Below are 17979 nucleotides of genomic sequence, written 5' to 3'. Positions count from 1 at the left end.
TCTTGTTTAAGTACTGAGCGGATCCCGAGCTGATCAAAAGCGTTATCGTTAACAATGCAGCCGGAAATATAATTAGATCAGACTTCAGGTATACTTACATAAAGATTATGCAACTATAATACAATGTATCATTAAAAGCATTGATTTTGTGGAAAGGCTTGCCTTAACTTTTTAAATGATGGTTAATCTGTGACGGGATGTAAAAAGGTGCAGATGCCAAATGAAAAACGTCAATATTTACGAACTTAAATGTATTTTCAAGTATGTTATACGTAAATGCGATTTTGGAATACATTAATACAAAAATACGAAACATTTTATTTCCTTAACAATTCCTGCATGCTTCTTAAGTAATAAATGTCTAAATCTATACGAGTATACTTTGTACTATTGAGTATACATGCTTATTTGGTAAAATTTTCAAGTTTTAATAAATAGAAAAAGAATATCTATAACTATTTACAAAATGTACAAAAGTTGTTATCATTCAGTCTTCAGATGTATATTGATTCTAAAAATTGTTCTGTTCATAAGAGATATGAAAAACAGAGTATCTAGGCTACATGCACTACTTTCACTTCCAGAAATCATATATTGCTTACAATATAGTTTGCCACTCTAGTTTTGTGCTGAACGTGTTTATTGTACGACGTTTAACGTCGTATAATACTTTCCTGTTGATTCGTACATTTGAAAGGAATACAATACATTAGGGCTACTCATTACCTAATTTCTTTAACGATGTTTATACTATACCTACTGCTAAAGTCCCGATTGCATCCTCTTTGCGAAGGAGCCCGGAACCGTAGTCCAGTACAGTTGGAAGGTATTTCAATTATCAATCGTCTTATTTTGGTGCGAATTGTGATTCAACAATATAAAACTTATCTGCTTAAACGTTAATTTTATATCGAAGTTATTTTCTATACCATATAGTTAATTCTCGAAAATCTGCTAACTCTCTATAGTTTAATCTTAATTAAAGTTAGCTCTAGTGTATTGTATTGATCTTCTAGGCTCAACCTTACGGATATTGATTTTCTTGCATCTGCGCATTACGCTAGGTGCGTCGTTCACAGTTTACCAGGTAACAATATATTTGCATACTCTCATCCACAGAATTCAGAGATTACTTATAGGATGTGAATTTTGGTATGTCGTGTTGAAGCACGAGGGCACAAACATAGGACCATATTTTCTCGTCACTAGGTTTGCAATAAATAAATCGGAATCTATAGGTTTAGTTTTTCTTTTTGGGGGTTTAAAGTATTATTCTTCAATTTTTATTGAGCTTTAATCTACTAAAATTTCTTATTTAATCTTGAGTTACCACTACAACATATGGTCTCAACTTTATTTGTTTGTAACTGTTTCTAATATTGTTATTCATTTCGCCGAAAAGCATGCGTCAATAAATGTGTTTGCAGATAATTGAGTAGACATCAATCACCAAATAAAATAGACTCTAAAGATATGTCATGATAAAAAATAAGATTATTTGGATGATGCATATTTAAACTGCAATGGAAAGTACCTAATGGTATCAAAAATCCGAACGTTCATCGAAAGAAAATATTCCGTATTCCCAGTTAAGAGTATCCGTATAATTTATCTTGTAAACTGGGATTATTTTTGTTGTTTTGCCAGATAAATAATTTGTTTTGACATATACGCATCCGATCTTTTTACATTATGACATAATGTTACAAATGCATTTCTATTATTTGATAAAACCTATGTTCATTTGTATATGCGCCCATGTACCATGGCCACGGCAAACTGTGTGCTTTCTAGTTTATGTTAATAAACATATCTATGTTACAAATGCAGGTCCATTTATTGTTGTTATATGTGTTCTGTCGTTATTTTTGCTGATGTTATGTGTGTGTAGCCGATATATTCATGTACATATGCGCCCCATCTCGATCATCACAGCGCGGGCGTTCCCTCGGGAAGTTCATGCGCAGGTGCGTGGCCGCGTGCGCGTGCGCATCCTCGCAGTCGAGGCGCTCGCGCGACGCTGACGTCTCACGTTCTACTATCGTCGCCATGTGGGTGCTCCTGTATGAAAAACCATTAATTACAGTAGCTGTCACTAAATCTACTAACTTTTCAAAAGGTTCATGAGTTGTTTGTAGTCAGATTTCGGTAAAATTCAACTTTCAACCTTAACCAAGTTGAGAATTAAATTCATGCTGGTTGGCTGACCTGACACCAGAAGTCACCAATCCAATGCAAATAGAACACCTATTCTAGAATGTTCCTTAATTTTACATGAACACATTTTAATAATACCTGTTGTCGTGTTTGGGGTGTCCAAATGTGGTGAACTGGGGACACCCGTTGACGGGGCGCGGTGGAGGCGGGATCAGATAGTCGTCCAGGGGATTTTCACTGTCACACGAGTGCATCGTCAGGGTGCTCGACGATATCTAGAAAAAATTCGAAAGTTTTAGGCTCTCCGTCCATAGTTTGAACAATATCGTCTGATTGGCTTAATTTCCGTGAGACGAAACCACACCTTCGTTCTTTTCTGTAGCTTCGCTCTGTGCGGTCTCACTTCTCTTCTCGATAAATCAGGTTTTATTTTTAACGCGTCGTTAAAATGTTTTTAAGAAATCCTTGGTACGCTCAAAGATTTCGGCTGTGGCTTATCTAGTTAATATACTACAATTCAGTATGTAACCAATAATTTATTAATTTTAAAACAGAAGAGTTTACAATGAAAAGCAAATAGCACTTACAATAGACCTAGCTTTGTCGTCGACCTCTGATTGTACGCTGTTAGTCTCCGCCACACTGCCACCGCTCACAGTGCTAAGACGGCCAGACGATGAAGAACCTGTACAAACAACATTTTTGTTAGTCTGATAACTTCCTTAACGTTAAGGTTTAAGGGTTTTGATGTCTTTATAGAAACTTACTTTCGCTTAAACTGCTATTTGGTCTCGTACTTCCATTTCGCTTCTCAATCGTACCATTATTGTTTTCGTGATGATCTAAAAGAAAATAAGTGGTCATCAAAATATTTTCTTAATGTATGATTTTTTATTAAATTTAATGGCTAATTAAATTTAACTACTTACGTTTGCTTTTGCTCTTTGAAAACATCTTCTTCACCCTTTCAAAGGGTGTAGGTCGTTTCATGTTGTCTTTTATTTTTTGTTGAATCTTGTCGTACTCCTCCCTCATTTTGTTCAATTGCTCCTGTTTCTCTTTCATCGATTGTTGCGTTTCGTTCCTATTTCTCCACTCCATCACCAATTTCTCCACTTCTGATATAGTGAATACGTTATTTTTAAAATCATTTATAATTTCTGCTAACTCCTCCTGCCCCGTTAATGGACAACTCTCTTTCCCGCTTTTGACGCTGCCACTGCAACGTGATTCTTTGGTATTTAAATTTATTTGGCTTATATCACTAGTTGGGGTATCAATTATGAAAGTCTTTGATTCTTCGGTGGGCGAGTATAAACATATGTCCGTTTGCTGGGGCATCAGTCGAGAACTATTGGCATACAAATTGTTCGGTCTGAACTTGGGACTTTCAACTTTAATGTTCGATGGCTGAACTAAATAATCATGTTCTATAGCTTGTTGGATTCTTCCTACGGTGTCATCAATTAATGGAAACTCATTTTGGTAAAACTGTTCCTTGGCTACTGGTAACTTTAATGTTGGTCGTTGTTTCTTTTCATCTACAGGCGTCTCTGTGGTTTCTTCTAGATTTTGTGTACAAGCTTCACTGAAAGGATCTGTCGATGTTTCGGGCTTCTCGACATTTTCTTGAACGGGAGAATCGACTGTATCTCCCGATTCTACAATGCGAAGTTCTTTAACGCTTTCCTGACTTTCCTCCTTATCATCCGACATATTTTTTAAATAATAATACATGTTAGAGAATTCATTGATTTTCTGGAACAAAGATACAAAATTATAGTATGCAGAAGTCAACTTGAATTTATTTTTGTTTAACTTGATTTCACTTGACAGCACAATTTAAAAATGAGAAGCCTGGATTTCTTACCAGATGATCGGCTAGCATATCAGCCAATCGGAAGTGTTTGTGGTCCCTGGCGAGGTCTGCCGGGGTCCGATGCCTCACGTTTCGAAGCGCTACCGCAGCGCCTCCTCCGGGACACTCCAGTAGTTGCCAGCACACACGCTCCAGGCCAAACCGAGCCGCCCAGTGAAGAAGTGTAGGGTACTCTTCACCACCTGTCCATAACATTTGCGATCGATTTTAGTAACTATATAAATTATACGAACCACAAAATTCTGAGGAACTAACCCTGTTTATAATTTTTATTTTAAACTTTCAAGTAAATATTATACACAGGCTTTTAACAGCATAATTAACTACCATCGTGGCAATTGCTTTGAGGGCTTGTTTTTGTTATTTTACCTGAAAATTTTTCTTTATTGTAATATAATTTTTTTACTTATTACTTTTGTTACCTACACTTGGGCGGCTTTAGATAAATATTTTGGTACTTACTGGACACGTCAGCCTTAGGATTAAACTGTTCATTAGAAGCCAGCAGGTTGAAGTGCGGAGGTATGTTCTTTTGAAACGCTGTCAACATCCAACTGTCTAGCTGCTCTTTACTGGTAGTCTTGAAACCAAGCGTCTGCGATGTAAAAAATTATATTTATATTTATTTCATTTTTAAAAGTTTGCCATAAGGCCTTAATAAGGAGTAATCTAGCCACTTTAATTAATCCACTTGTGTACACAACAAAAGTTATAGAAAACAAAAGAAAATTAAGATATGATATCAGAAGAAGGTCAAAGAGAAATATGAACACGGCACGGCTGAATAAAAATATTGCATCCCTTGCATCAAATAAGAACGAAAGGTCAGTTACAAAGGTCAAGCCTGGAGGCTGCTAGGACATTTGATATTATAGAATAAAATTCTCATTTTTCATTCATGCGAAAGAAAAATCATTTTACGGCTAACATTTTACGCTCAATGCGGCCCACAGTCGTGTCACAGGGTTGTGTGCATATATCTTTATTACATGATGGAACGATAATTTCACGGTTCAATGAATTAATGTCATTTGCATGAAACTATTATGTTTCACTCTAGCATTATATGGGGTAAAATATACATCCAATACGAAAGAGTTACTTTTTTATACGCAGGTATTTTTTCGTTATAAAAAGTATGGTAATACATATAGGTTTAAGCTTATAAACTTAGGATTCTTCTTTTACGCGATAGGATAGCAACCTGTCACTACTTGAATCTCAATTCTATAACATAAAGCCAAATAGCTGAATGTGGCCTATCAGTCTTTTCAAGACTGTCGACTCTGTGTACGCAAGGGATATAGACGTGATTATATTCCGTGCGTATATATGTATGTTGAATTTTGAAAGTATTTTTTCTAATAAAACATAAATTTATGTTTATTAGTAAATCATAGAGTTAAAGACGCCTGAATAACCTTCATGAATATCTTACAAGTCTAGAGGTCGTTCTGAAAGTCCTGTTACGTATCCAAATCAATATTACCGCTTTGTCAATCGCTAGCTTTTGCTTGAATTTAAGTTTACTTACTTAGTTTTCTTCTAGATAATATATTGGTATACGATGTATTTTTTTGTAAATTTCAGACGAGTCTACTTTTTGTTTCGTAGAATAATAACTATTTGTCCTATAGCTACCTAATTGATTTGTAAGATTTTTTTTACGTAAAACAGTACAAAATGTTTCAAACGGCTAAGCTATTTTTTACCCACCTGACACATGAACTCGAGAGGATGGTCAGATGCGCGTAGCAGCTGGTCTAACTCTCTAAGTCTGCTCTCGCATTTGATCTGTCTGCGGCCGAGAGACTGACCGTTCTTGCTCACCCGGACCCACACCAACATTGACACGTCTAGGCAGGATTCTGCGGAAATAACATATTTCTTAATAAAGATCATAGTTTCCCTGTTAAGTTCTCGTTAAGCCATGATCACGTTCCAGAAGAATAACATCGAACTACAAAGTTAAGTAATTACACGGAGCGACTTCCACTTTATGTCCGTGAGGTTGAACAGGGGAACTTTACCCAGCTAAGATTACTGTACTAGGTGAAGGTGCATCTTACAAAATTCATGGAAATTTGAAGTAGGTAGTATATTTTCAAGTGGCAGGAACCACACGGCAATAAAGTTAAAATATGTTCGAAAGAAATATTTCAATCTGAAATTCGGGTATAATGATATATTCACTTTTTTATACGTATGTAAGTATTTGTATCGCAGAATATAATAGTACTAGACGTACATACATATGGTCACGTCTATATCCCTTGCGGGGTAGACAGAGCCAACAGTCTTGAAAAGACTGAATGGCCACGTTCTGCTATTTGGCTTAATGATAGAATTGAGATTCAAATAGTGACAGGTTGCTAACCCAACGCCTAAAAAAGAATCCCAAGTTTTTAAGCCTATCCCTTAGTCGCCTTTTACGACATCCATGGGAAAGAGATGGAGTGGTCCTATTCTTTTTTGTATTGGTGCCGGAAACCACACGGCACGGTGCCGGGAACCACTCGGCACTTACTAGACGTAATTAGGATTTATATCAATAATAAAAACCTTATTTACTTAAGTAAGTACTTCTGAGAATATAACATATAATTTTGTTAACAAAATTTTAAATTTTACTTGTAGGTAGTAGTACTAGTACCTAGATAAGTACAACATACCTGGTATATCAAACTGCAACGTATACGGATTCCTTTTTTTGAAAGAAGGTATATTGATGACCTCTCCTTTCTTGTCAACCATTATCTTAATGCTGTCTTCCTCTCTAATGGGGTCGTTTAGAAGTGCGATCACCCGGCTTTGACCCTGGACAAAGATAATTAGGCCTAAAGCATTCTTTGTGTTAATGACTTGACCTATATTAACAAGGACATATTGTGTCCGAACTTTGTAATGTTTGAACAAAAAGTGAACATAAATAGCAATTTTGCTGAAAGTGAGTCAAATAATTAAAAACAACTTTTAAAAATTCGTCATAATTCCGGTCTGTTGGTGAAAAAAATTTCATTGGAGTCTTAAGTAAAAATTTTGGAAATGTAATATGATTATCTGTTTTAAAAGTACTTAACACTATTTTATGTTCTAAAAATTGCCGTTTCACAAATATTACGATTCAAAAAGTAATATGTTATATGTATGCACCAAATTCATGAAACCTTCACGGATGGATGATATTCTTGCTAAATAATTAAAAAAAAGAAACGTTAAAATGCGAATAGTATCCAAGAACACATTTTCACTTATCCAACTTACAATTTTGACCTTCTTCGGTACAATGGAGAAGCTGGTCCTATCTGTGGCCGTGTCTTTGCAGTCCTTCGTCCTGAGGATCCCCACGGCAGCTGTGAGGAAAGTGTCCACGAATGAAGTGTCCTTCTCTCGCACCATCATCATTTGCCATTGGTCTATTGTCGGATAATCTGCAAAGATTTTTTAATATATATCTCTCTGTCATCTCTGCGTGTTCTCGGTTATAACCTCCACGGAAGTGTATTTGAAGTGTGTTCCACAGATTTTTTTTAAAATATATATTAGGTACTATACTCATTACATTATTACAACGCGATTATGATGAAATATAGTAGTTGATATAGATCCTGGTTGCATCCTTGGTCACAGTATAATAATTTTCACAAGATATGAGCGAGGAAAATAAGAAAAATACGAGGAGGGTGATAGCTACCTAACTATATACTCTATACTTTATCATGTATAAATAGTATTTATTATTAAATAAATATCTGATGCCTAAATAATCCAAACATACCTACATACAAATGTAATCGCTGACGAAACCCCGTGAGAACGTGTACAAATATTTTCCCTTGCTGAAACCAATACAAACATTAACGGTTATTCTTACCTTCGCAATTATTCGTAACTATTTGATTTCTCTCGACTCCCAAAAGCATTACTAATATTTTATCAGGTTTAAAGAGGTTTTCGCAGTTGGTGTCCCGTTTGAGGTCGGCCATTTTGGTCGCCAGGATCGGACACATTATGATGATTTGTAGCTGTGCTTTCGTCAGTTTGTCCAATTTATCGTTGGCATCAGATGATAGCAGTTCTTCTGCAGTTACTGGTGTTACTCTGAAACAACATTAAAAATGACATAACGTCACGAAGCGTACTTTTTACGCCAGTCATAAAAGTTATGTTTAGTCTTAACTGTACCTAAGAGCATAGAAAGATGTCGACACTGGATTACTACCCCGCAAGGGATATAGACGTGATTATATATTATGTATGTAAAAGGATAGCCAATAATAAAATTGTACCTGTAATGATGTCTTGCCCTTTGAGACATGATCTTGTCGAAGCTGGCTACGAGGTAGTCGGACCAAAGCGCACTCTCAGGAGACCCCGAGCTCCATAGTATCGCTATGTCTTCCATTTCTGTAACAAAGGTATTCTTGCTCATTATGTTATTTCTACAAAAAACTTTGGCCTCCAGCGGTAGTACGTTTGTCTGTGACATCGGAGGTCCCGGGTTCGAATCCCGGCCAGGGCATGATGGGAAAAGAACTTTTTCTGATTGTCCTGGGTCTTGGATGTTTATCTATATGTATAAGTATTTATTATAAAATATAGCATCGTTGAGTTAGTATCTCGTAACACAAGTCTTGAACTTACTGCGAGGCTAACTCAATCTGTGTAATTTGTCCCGTATTTATTTTTTATTTTTTTTTATTTATATACTATACGCTTTTATATACTACAACAAGCGCAAATATTTTCGGTCCTAGATGGAACCCATCCCTGCTTACCACATGCTTGCCGAAAAAGATTTGCCTTAGACGCCTCTTACGACACACACGGGAAAGAGATGGAGTTGCTCTATCATTAAGTGATGTACACCACACGCAAAGTTTTAAAATGTTAAACATCGCATAATGTAAATCGTTTTCGATTACGTGTCAAATATATTAAGCCACGAAACATGATTCCTGCAAAGGGAAGAAATGAAGGATATTCTGTCAGGGATAATCAAGGCATGAAGGATGTCGTTCACTTGATATCAGAGAAGGTCATTGCCTGCACGGATCGAAGTTCACAGACGCACGCATCATAAAAGCCCAACACATGTCATAAACTTACTCTGATATTTTTAAAATAACCATTTCCCCTCTCCGTTATTCCTACAGTCTATTAATTCTTACTTAGGTACAAATTTTGTTTCCGACGTAAAACAGACTCAGAATAGATTTTTTTCCTTTAGGTTCTGAATTAAAGGTAAATAAACAATCTTGAAATCATTTAAAAAAATTATAGCAGAAGCAATTCATACAAGGCATTATTTTACATTGTTTTGTCTTGTCATGTAGGAATTATTTCATATATAATAACGATTAAATTATAAACTATATGAATTAGAATTTGAATAAATATTTCAATAGAGAGACGTATGTAATTATCAAAATTGTTAACCTTTATTGCAAGACCTAAAGAAATGGACAAAAGCACTTTAAGGTCGATACGAGTTTATAAATTAACAGTGAAAACGAGAAACAAAGAACCTTTTGATCTTACAAACATTTCAAACTAAAATTGGATAGTAAGCCTACTTTCGATTACAAACGAACTCTTGTTCTCTTTTTGCTCTGCAATTGCAATTCCATGCCCTACTGGGCACTCGAAGTCAATAAGTTAGCTTCTTTGATTAATGAGTGCTGTTAAAATTAGATACAGTTAAAAGCGAGCACTTGAAACAGTCATGTTAATATATTCAAATGAAAGTAAGTACTCGTAAACCCTTTTAAGAGTTACCTACGTCCTAAAAACACATATTCTTTAGCTATGAATGAAACGTTGCCTGTTAAAATTTTTATTGCATCCAGCGGCGCATGGGCATGGCTTGCTTACAGAATAAGCTATGCAACGCGCGCGCCGGAAATGCGTACGGATTTATACTCGCCCACCTCTGCCGCCAAATGAAGACCCGACTAAATGTAATATCCGTTTCCTAAATAGACAAACGTCTATCAGCGACGCCAGGAATAAAGATGGCCGATTAGATGCAGTTGAGCTTATGCGACCGTATTTCGTGCTAAATTGCTTGCGGTATGTTAAAAAAAAACAAATGAAGTATAAGTTTAGTAGCAAAGATAGCATTCTAGCAATTCACATGTAAAACGCAACTTTACTCAATTCACAATTGAATTTCTTTGCTTAGACTTTGTTTATTTGTAGTATGTTCAAAAGAGCAATTATATAGGAAAAACAATTATATTAAGTATTGCAATTCCTACGAATACGTGAATGTACTTCATTCACGATTAAAGACATATAAAATTTCCTTGTTTATACATGCTTACCAAAATCTCATGTAGCGTCTGTTTATGTTTTCAATTACTATTATCTTTTAATAATTTAAAAAAAAACATGCCTATTTAACACTACTATTTTAAATGAGTGTCGTTCGTAAGATATTATTGTGGGAGGTAAATAGCCCGCCACGCCAATTTTTTACTGCTTAAGTAACTCATTCGTTTATACTTAATTATGAAGCGACACCCGATTTTTTTAATATAAGTTTTCAAAATAAGGAAAAGATAATAATATCTGTAATATATACATATGTATCTACCAAAAATGTTTCGCAAAGCTTCTTGTATGGATAAGGAATATAGCACAGACTACGCTTATTAAACAAATTGCCAAATAAGGCAAACATATCATCATTTATAAATACCAAAAAGAGTTACGCAAAGATATATGGATCAGGGAGGTACCAAGCTGGAAACATTCGGGACGCGGTACCCACATCGTGTTAGTTTTCAGTTCAATGACCGCCAGCTTTGATGTGCCAAACGAATGTGCAGTTTCCAGCAACCGCTACTGTGTCACAGGTGGCTTTTTGATCTGTTTCCTGCTTAATTTTTTTTTTCTTCCAATTGTCTGAAACTACTGGCTGGTTTTTGTTTTTTTTTTTAGATTTAACCGTGCGGGCTTTTTCGTATTATGTACTTAGGTATATTGAAATAAGTACCAATTAAATATATTTGGGTAAAATTATCAACACATAAGGCGTAAACATAAAATAAGTAATATTAATACTATGATCATACGAATGTTTATCATATTATGAAAATAAGTTCTAAAAATATAAAGGTCTAGGGTTCCGTATAACGAAGGGTGGTGGAAGCAACCTTATCCATATGTCTCCGTTAACTGTAGTTAGAGTATATATTTTATACAGAAATAGATATGCATACCATATCACTACATCCCTGGGAGAATTAAAATACCCTTTTTTCGTGAATGGTTTAAAACGACGTAGGTATACCTAATTCATTATAATGATTTAGTTTAGTTTTAGCTATTTTTTACTGTGCACAATAATGTTCGTAGCAATAGCTACGCAGATCGCTACGAAAATATTGTGGGACTACCAATAAAATGTTTGTAGCTATCATCGTAGCAAATTCTTTAATTACAAAACAATTAATGATAAACATACCTATATAAATAATTAGTTTTTCCATTCCCGTGGAATGTTCTAGAATAGCCCGCGCGGTTTCAGCGATTTCGTCTAGAAAGCGAAACTGACAGAAAGATTTTCGCGTTTTTATTATATTCCCTATATATCATTTTTGTTTTTTTATTTACAAAGAAATATGTTTTGTGTTACGGAATATAATTACTTAGTTATGACGATTAAAAAACGAAAATATCATTAACGTGTTGATGTCATTGAAAATGTTGATTCAGTAATTAAGGAAACACACAAACAGGCAATTAAAGTAAGGGCATTAATTGGTCATCATACAAATTTAGGGCATTCGCGGGCGGTGTGTTGGGATCACTTTGTTAAAAGTTAGTTTCCGTTCGCGTTGTAACCATACATTGGAAATAATGTTCGCAATGAATTAAGCAGTTATTACATGAAAAATTATGCAATTAAAACGTCAAGAATATAACATGAATTTTTGAATTTTTAGATAGGAATAAAAGGAGAGACTGAGTAATTTATGGACATATCAATGCCTTAACCCAAACAGCTGGTTCTAGGCATTTGAAATTCGGCATGCACTTTTGTAGTCTAGAAGTGTACTGAGAGAGAATTTCCCGAAATTCCCGCGGCAACAGAGGATACCTACGTTTTAAGCTCGCGAAGACATGGGCGAATGGAATTGCTCTCTGATAATTATTTTTTTTTACTTCAACTTCGCTACAAAAGTGAATACTTTTGCTGCTATATGTTAACAGGCATTTAAAAAAAATTCAAAAAAGTCTCGTTCATTCAACTTTTTGTTTATTTGAACGCTATTAATCAAAGTTTATAAGCTTATGATAATAATACATTCTAATTAATTCAGCAAGAACTGTGAAATTCTGCTAATAAGCTATGATACCACATTTAAATTTGATGTTTTCAAATGGTCATGAGCTGTATTAGTAAGCATGTTAATTAACGAAGTCCTAAGTCCAGTTGATTCATGGTTCCAAATTAAGCGCAGTTTCATATTGGGAGGTGTACTGCTATGCATATTGCACACAAATATTTTTACAAATAGTATGACAGTAATATTGTTAGGGAACTATTTTTATAAAGAAAAATGTATTTTAATGAGGTGGTTCTCTTTTTTTTCAAATGATATTACTAAAAGCTTGGCTTATTTTTTTCATTTAAAAAGAAACCTTTTAAAGTTGAATGGAAATTAATTTTTGACTTAGACTTCTTAACTGTCATAAACATATAATAATTATTTACTTCTTATGAGTAACTTTTGCATTAATTAAAACTATTTCACACACCGGAATCTACCCTTTATACGACTGTTGATTGTCGAATTATTGAATCCGTCTTATAAATTTTCCGTAAAGGAGTTATAAACACACACCTTTACAAACTTTCGCTTTGGTTATAGTAGTAATATATAATAGTATTCTGACACCACATAAAACGTTATAATTTATGTTACTCCAATTTCAATGGCTGCTATAACTTTGATATCGGTGACATTGGACTATTATATCCTGTTAAAGCACAAAATAACAAAGAACGTTCCGATCAAAGGAGTCTTTGTGAATTATATCTCTCTCTATAAAGGATACTTATCAGACCTTATCCTATTAGTATTTGAAAGGAAAGCTTGAAAACTAAAGAAGATAAAATAAGTTTAACTTAATGGTGTGTATATTAAAATTTAGTAGTAGTGTATTTATATGGTAACATACATACATAATGATCAAATCTATATTCCTTGCAGGTATTTATTACTATTTAGTTACATGGTTTGTGGTTTACTTTGAACATATTCCTTAGAATTTTATAGATTACTAGATCAAAATTTTGAATATACGTTAAAATAAGGTTAGTGAATATCAATCAGTAGCTGATTGTACAACTTTAATATGAAAAATTTTGCAAACAAAATAAATGATTTAAAGTTTTCTTGGTGATGGTGAAATTATGGTTCCTAGAAGAACACAGAGTTAGCCCACCTCTGGGTGGCCGATCTTTGTTCTGTGTTGAGGAAGCTTGACGGAAATGAGCCTTGAATGCGGTCACACGCGATAACGCTGTCTCCTCTTGTCTCGATGCGATATCATATAAATTATAAACAACGTTATAACTCAGCCCTCAATGATAACGTCATGTCAGTCTTAGCAGTTCTTGTGTTTCTATTCTTGAAATAGAAATTACTTTAGAAATTGACATTAGTTCTTTTACTATTCAAAGAGATCTGATAACATGACGTCGAGCTAAGAAGCTCCTGGCCATCGACAAGTGTTTTATAAGTATAGAGTGTTTACTTTATACTAAAAGTAATTTTGAAACAAAGCTTTTTCGTGTAACGTGACCACATTTTTCATCGTTAATTTCTTCTTAGAACCAAAATTTTCGTGTAAAATCAATTAGATGAGGAAGTAGAGCCTTCACCTTTATGTATGAAACCATGAATGCTATTGGCTGAAAACAAACTTTCACAATAATGTGTAGTATATGTAATGTGTGTATATTTGTAGATATAGGTCGGTATCTCCCTAAGTACCTAGTTAACATGAGTATTTAACATGTTAATGATAACGGTAGTTAATTTATGTTAAGGTATCTTGATTATGTAGGTGCTTAATCTAATGGGTCTGACTTGAGTGGATTTCTGAACCAGGAAAACAAGGGAATCTAATCTGATTGGTTTGTAAGGAAACAAACTTCAATGTGCCCGGCTTCGTTCATGTTACTCTAAAGAATTTTTTTTAGCGAATTCTTCTTCGTAATTTTAAATCACTCTCATTTTGAATATCTATATAAAAAAACTAGTTTACATTATTTTAAAAGTAATTGAATATTTTTGCTTTGATTATTAATCCCCGTTTCGATTGAGTTCTACATTTAAACTTTCTCTTCAAAGACACTACACGTTTCCCATACAAATTGTTACAAAATTTTGATGTAAGTACAACAAAAAAATAATAACGGAATACAAATAAACATATTACCATACAAATGCAAAATACGTAAAAAAGCGATTATTTGACCTATTATAAAGATACAACTAGATAAGAAACAGCACGGACGCCATAAACATTTAATTGTGACAATGTAAATTCTAAGATACAATATGAGATCTACCACAGCTACATACTGAGAACACAAAGTATACTGGGCGTTTGTCCATCTGTATGCTACAGGCGAGTACATTACGGGAGCCACTTCGATGCATGTAAATTATGCTATGTTTATTCAACCGGCGGAGCCACCCTGCATAGCTAATGTGCCCTCAACACTACATGCCTCCCATAGTTAGATAACAGACCGTATTGTGTACAACGAAAGATTAAAATCCCGTAATAGATACGACGACAACGGTAACCTTAACTTGGTAATGGACCACGGTGTTTCTTTGACATTGATTTTGGACGGTCCGGGATACATCTTCAGATGACATCTTGACAATTTAAAATTTGTCAAGCATTAGCCGGTGCTTCATTTGAGAATTCAATTTGTAATAAATTGAATTAAATTTTCACAAATATAACATAAATCTTCTGGTTTACTTACCTATTACTTTCTTACTGCATTATAGGTAGATACTTATTATTTTTGTGACATAAGTACACATTGTGTATTCTTACAATACATTTGCTCTCCATATTTTAGTTAAATTTTTAAATATAATTTGTCTCCATCTGCCTAATTGCTAAATTTTGGTAACAAATGTTCTTTTTTTTCTTCACCTGTGCAGACAGCCTGAGCTTTTATTTTAATAAGTAAAAATTCCTAAATTTAAAAATCTTTCCACTCAAATTAAATCAAACCGCAAGTGAAACTAAAAATTGTATAATTATAAATATAATGTAAATAACAGCGCACAAAAATTTCAATGACGTCATTATATAGATACTTATTAAGTTTCATATAAAAGGTAAGTACTTACTCGTGTCACCCTTTGTATCCATGGCGTCCATGGTTGCACAATGTAACAATAGACTAAAGTTGTTTAGATATCATAACACAAAACTTTATGACAGCACTAGAAAGCGCACTAAATATCACAAGTGTCCTGCGTGCTGTGGCAAGGAGTTCGAATTTCGAAAAGCGCGCGCCGTCTGCTTCGAGGATTGCGCCTGCGCTGGCGTCAGGCGGCGTACGCGAACGCGCTTCGCATACTAAAAGCTACGTCGCGACGATAATCGCAAGTCGCAAACCATCCCTCGCTTTGCACTGACACTGACATTTAAACACTCAAATAGAGACATACCTACATAACAAACATTAATTTTAATTGGGGATTCTGAGGAATGGGATCACCTAGACATGACTTCAAAACGTACATACAATTTAGTTCAATGTAGCGATATTAAAACCAGAGAGTTTTTCTCATTTTTAGTACTATGTAGTTGGAAAACTATATATGTACCTATGTCTACTTTTATGACGAGTTAAAAGTGACCTTTACCGGCAAGTGGACCGTAGGTAGGTAGGATCCACTAGGTGGTATGGTATTTCTAAGATGGACATATTTTTGGTGTCGCATATGTATATTAAATGTATAATTTGAGAAGTTATTTGGTACCTACGTGCATAAGAATATAAATATAATACTATCGCATCGTATTTATACAATTTATCCAAATAAATATTAGCTAAGCTAGGTAAATCTGAGAAAACCTAATGCAGGTATTTACCGAATAAAATAATTAATTTCATTTATTGAGTTCCTTGTAAAAATGGACAAACCATTGTATCTATTTAAACAAACGTTTAGCTAAAAATCTAATGCGAAATTGTTTACAGAATGATAAAGAAAAATATATTTCAGTCTCTTGTAAACTCAATAAGGAGTTTCTTCTGATGAATAAAAATTATTTTTAGGTACATATCTTAAAAGTTCCATCCAGTAAAAGTACCTATATGCTATATACAGATCAATGGTTGTTCCTCGTCAAACACATTTGGGTCCGAGTGTCAATATTCCCAAGGCGTTATCGAAAACCAAACATTTGATATTTATGATGTAAACACTAAACACCACACGATTGACCATTCGAGTCCATTTTAATCTAATCGATGATCATTTGTACCTGAATGTTGATAAACAGAGACCCATTGTAAGCTTAGCAAGACAAGTAACACTTACTCTTGATCAAAGTTTAACTTTTGCAATAAAGTTTCAGATAGGTACGTAAACAATAGTTGATTCAATTTAGGGACAAACTTTTTAGACTACATCGGCGAATTTGGTTTATAATTTGTCTTTAAAATCCTGAAATCCTGCATGATTCTCTTCCCAACCTAATATTTTCATTAGCAGTGAAATGAAATTAAAATACAATAAAAGTAACATTAAAAATGGATTATAATACCTACTTTGATCAACCTCATCATCCTGACAATTCATTACGTAATCATTCCGTAGCTTCTCTAGAATGTTGCAAATTATCACATCACTCTTTACCGAATAAGTTGATTGATACCAATTAGTTGAATTTACAGATCTGTATTGCCGATACCCAGAAAAAGGGTCAAGCTTGATACGGCCTAATCAAAGCTACCGCTGCGCTTTGCATGTGCATCTTGTATTTTGGAACGAAAGTCATCTCGGACATTATCTGAAGGGTCTAGGGAGCAACGCTCTCGTATCTGCCCTACGCTTCGATTGACTTATTTACGACCTTTATCAGTGCTTTCCAAGTCTCATTGTTTCCCAATAATAGATTTTAGTGCGTTTCCTATGATGTACTCATTCAATCATGATAAATGACTTACAAGGAATATAATAGTGTACAGCTACCTACTTATGTTCCAAGCCATGTTTTTCACATTAGTTAGATTTGAGTTGAAGTTTTTAGATATTCAAAATAAGTTTAATGTACTTCTAATAAATTATGTATGCGTCAAAATATAAAACTCATCCATAATTGATCGTAAAATATAGTCAGTTAACGCATTGTTAACACTAGGTATTATATGCTTTGGAATCTAACACACATATTTTCCAACCTGAACCACTTTTGCATTAAAATTAGCCTCGTTCTCATTTAGGTTGTCTGGGATATTTCACGTCAGGATAATAAACACACACTCACCTTTAAAGGTAAAGTTCTTTGGCCGCCTTCTCTTTACAGTTTCGTCATCTTTGGTGAATCTTGGTGCTGGCATTCTTGGTACTTCACTGGGAACAGAGGTAACTTCACCAGTTCCATTGCCGCCAGTTGCTAGGTATCCACCAACGGAGTGTCGCCTTCGCCCTTGTAAGGGTATCGTATAGAACACCTCTTCGCGCTCGCGAGTACCTTCTGGTGTTACCACTTTTGCGCATATCTTGCCTTTCCTGCATCAAAGAGAACTAAGTTTAATGCGTCTACATAATAAAATAAATAAAAAAAAAAACAAAAGAAAAAATACCATCTAGGGTCGATTTCATTGTTTTATGTTCATACTACCATGCTATCTAAAATTTTTCAATTAAAAGTGAACTGAT

The 17979-nt window shown here is 34.5% G+C and overlaps 1 protein-coding gene across 4 annotated transcripts in view; it reads right to left on the bottom strand.

Annotated features, from left to right (window-relative positions):
• Positions 1 to 277: 277 nt before the first annotated feature.
• The window catches only part of LOC106132368 (phosphoinositide 3-kinase adapter protein 1), a 29078-nt gene continuing 11376 nt past the window's right edge, over positions 278 to 17979 (bottom strand). For 3 of the 4 annotated variants that reach the window (XM_013331752.2, XM_013331751.2, XM_060947960.1), the window contains exons 3-15: positions 17585 to 17829; positions 8326 to 8443; positions 7911 to 8137; positions 7301 to 7467; positions 6709 to 6853; positions 5753 to 5904; positions 4499 to 4631; positions 4028 to 4218; positions 3087 to 3915; positions 2925 to 2999; positions 2745 to 2842; positions 2296 to 2432; positions 278 to 2061 (exon numbers count right to left, since the gene is read on the bottom strand). In XM_013331752.2, coding sequence (XP_013187206.1) covers positions 1878 to 2061; positions 2296 to 2432; positions 2745 to 2842; positions 2925 to 2999; positions 3087 to 3915; positions 4028 to 4218; positions 4499 to 4631; positions 5753 to 5904; positions 6709 to 6853; positions 7301 to 7467; positions 7911 to 8137; positions 8326 to 8443; positions 17585 to 17829 — 2701 coding nt within the window. In that variant the 3' untranslated portion in view covers positions 278 to 1877. Of the gene's footprint in view, positions 2062 to 2295; positions 2433 to 2744; positions 2843 to 2924; positions 3000 to 3086; positions 3916 to 4027; positions 4219 to 4498; positions 4632 to 5752; positions 5905 to 6708; positions 6854 to 7300; positions 7468 to 7910; positions 8138 to 8325; positions 8444 to 15432; positions 15635 to 17584; positions 17830 to 17979 lie in introns of those variants that run through there. The other variant, XM_013331753.2, reaches the window with a different exon arrangement.

The sequence above is a fragment of the Amyelois transitella genome, chromosome 14 (assembly GCF_032362555.1).
Source record: "Amyelois transitella isolate CPQ chromosome 14, ilAmyTran1.1, whole genome shotgun sequence".
Classification (NCBI taxonomy): Eukaryota; Metazoa; Arthropoda; class Insecta; order Lepidoptera; family Pyralidae; genus Amyelois; species Amyelois transitella.
This window is presented reverse-complemented; position numbering and strand designations above follow the sequence as displayed.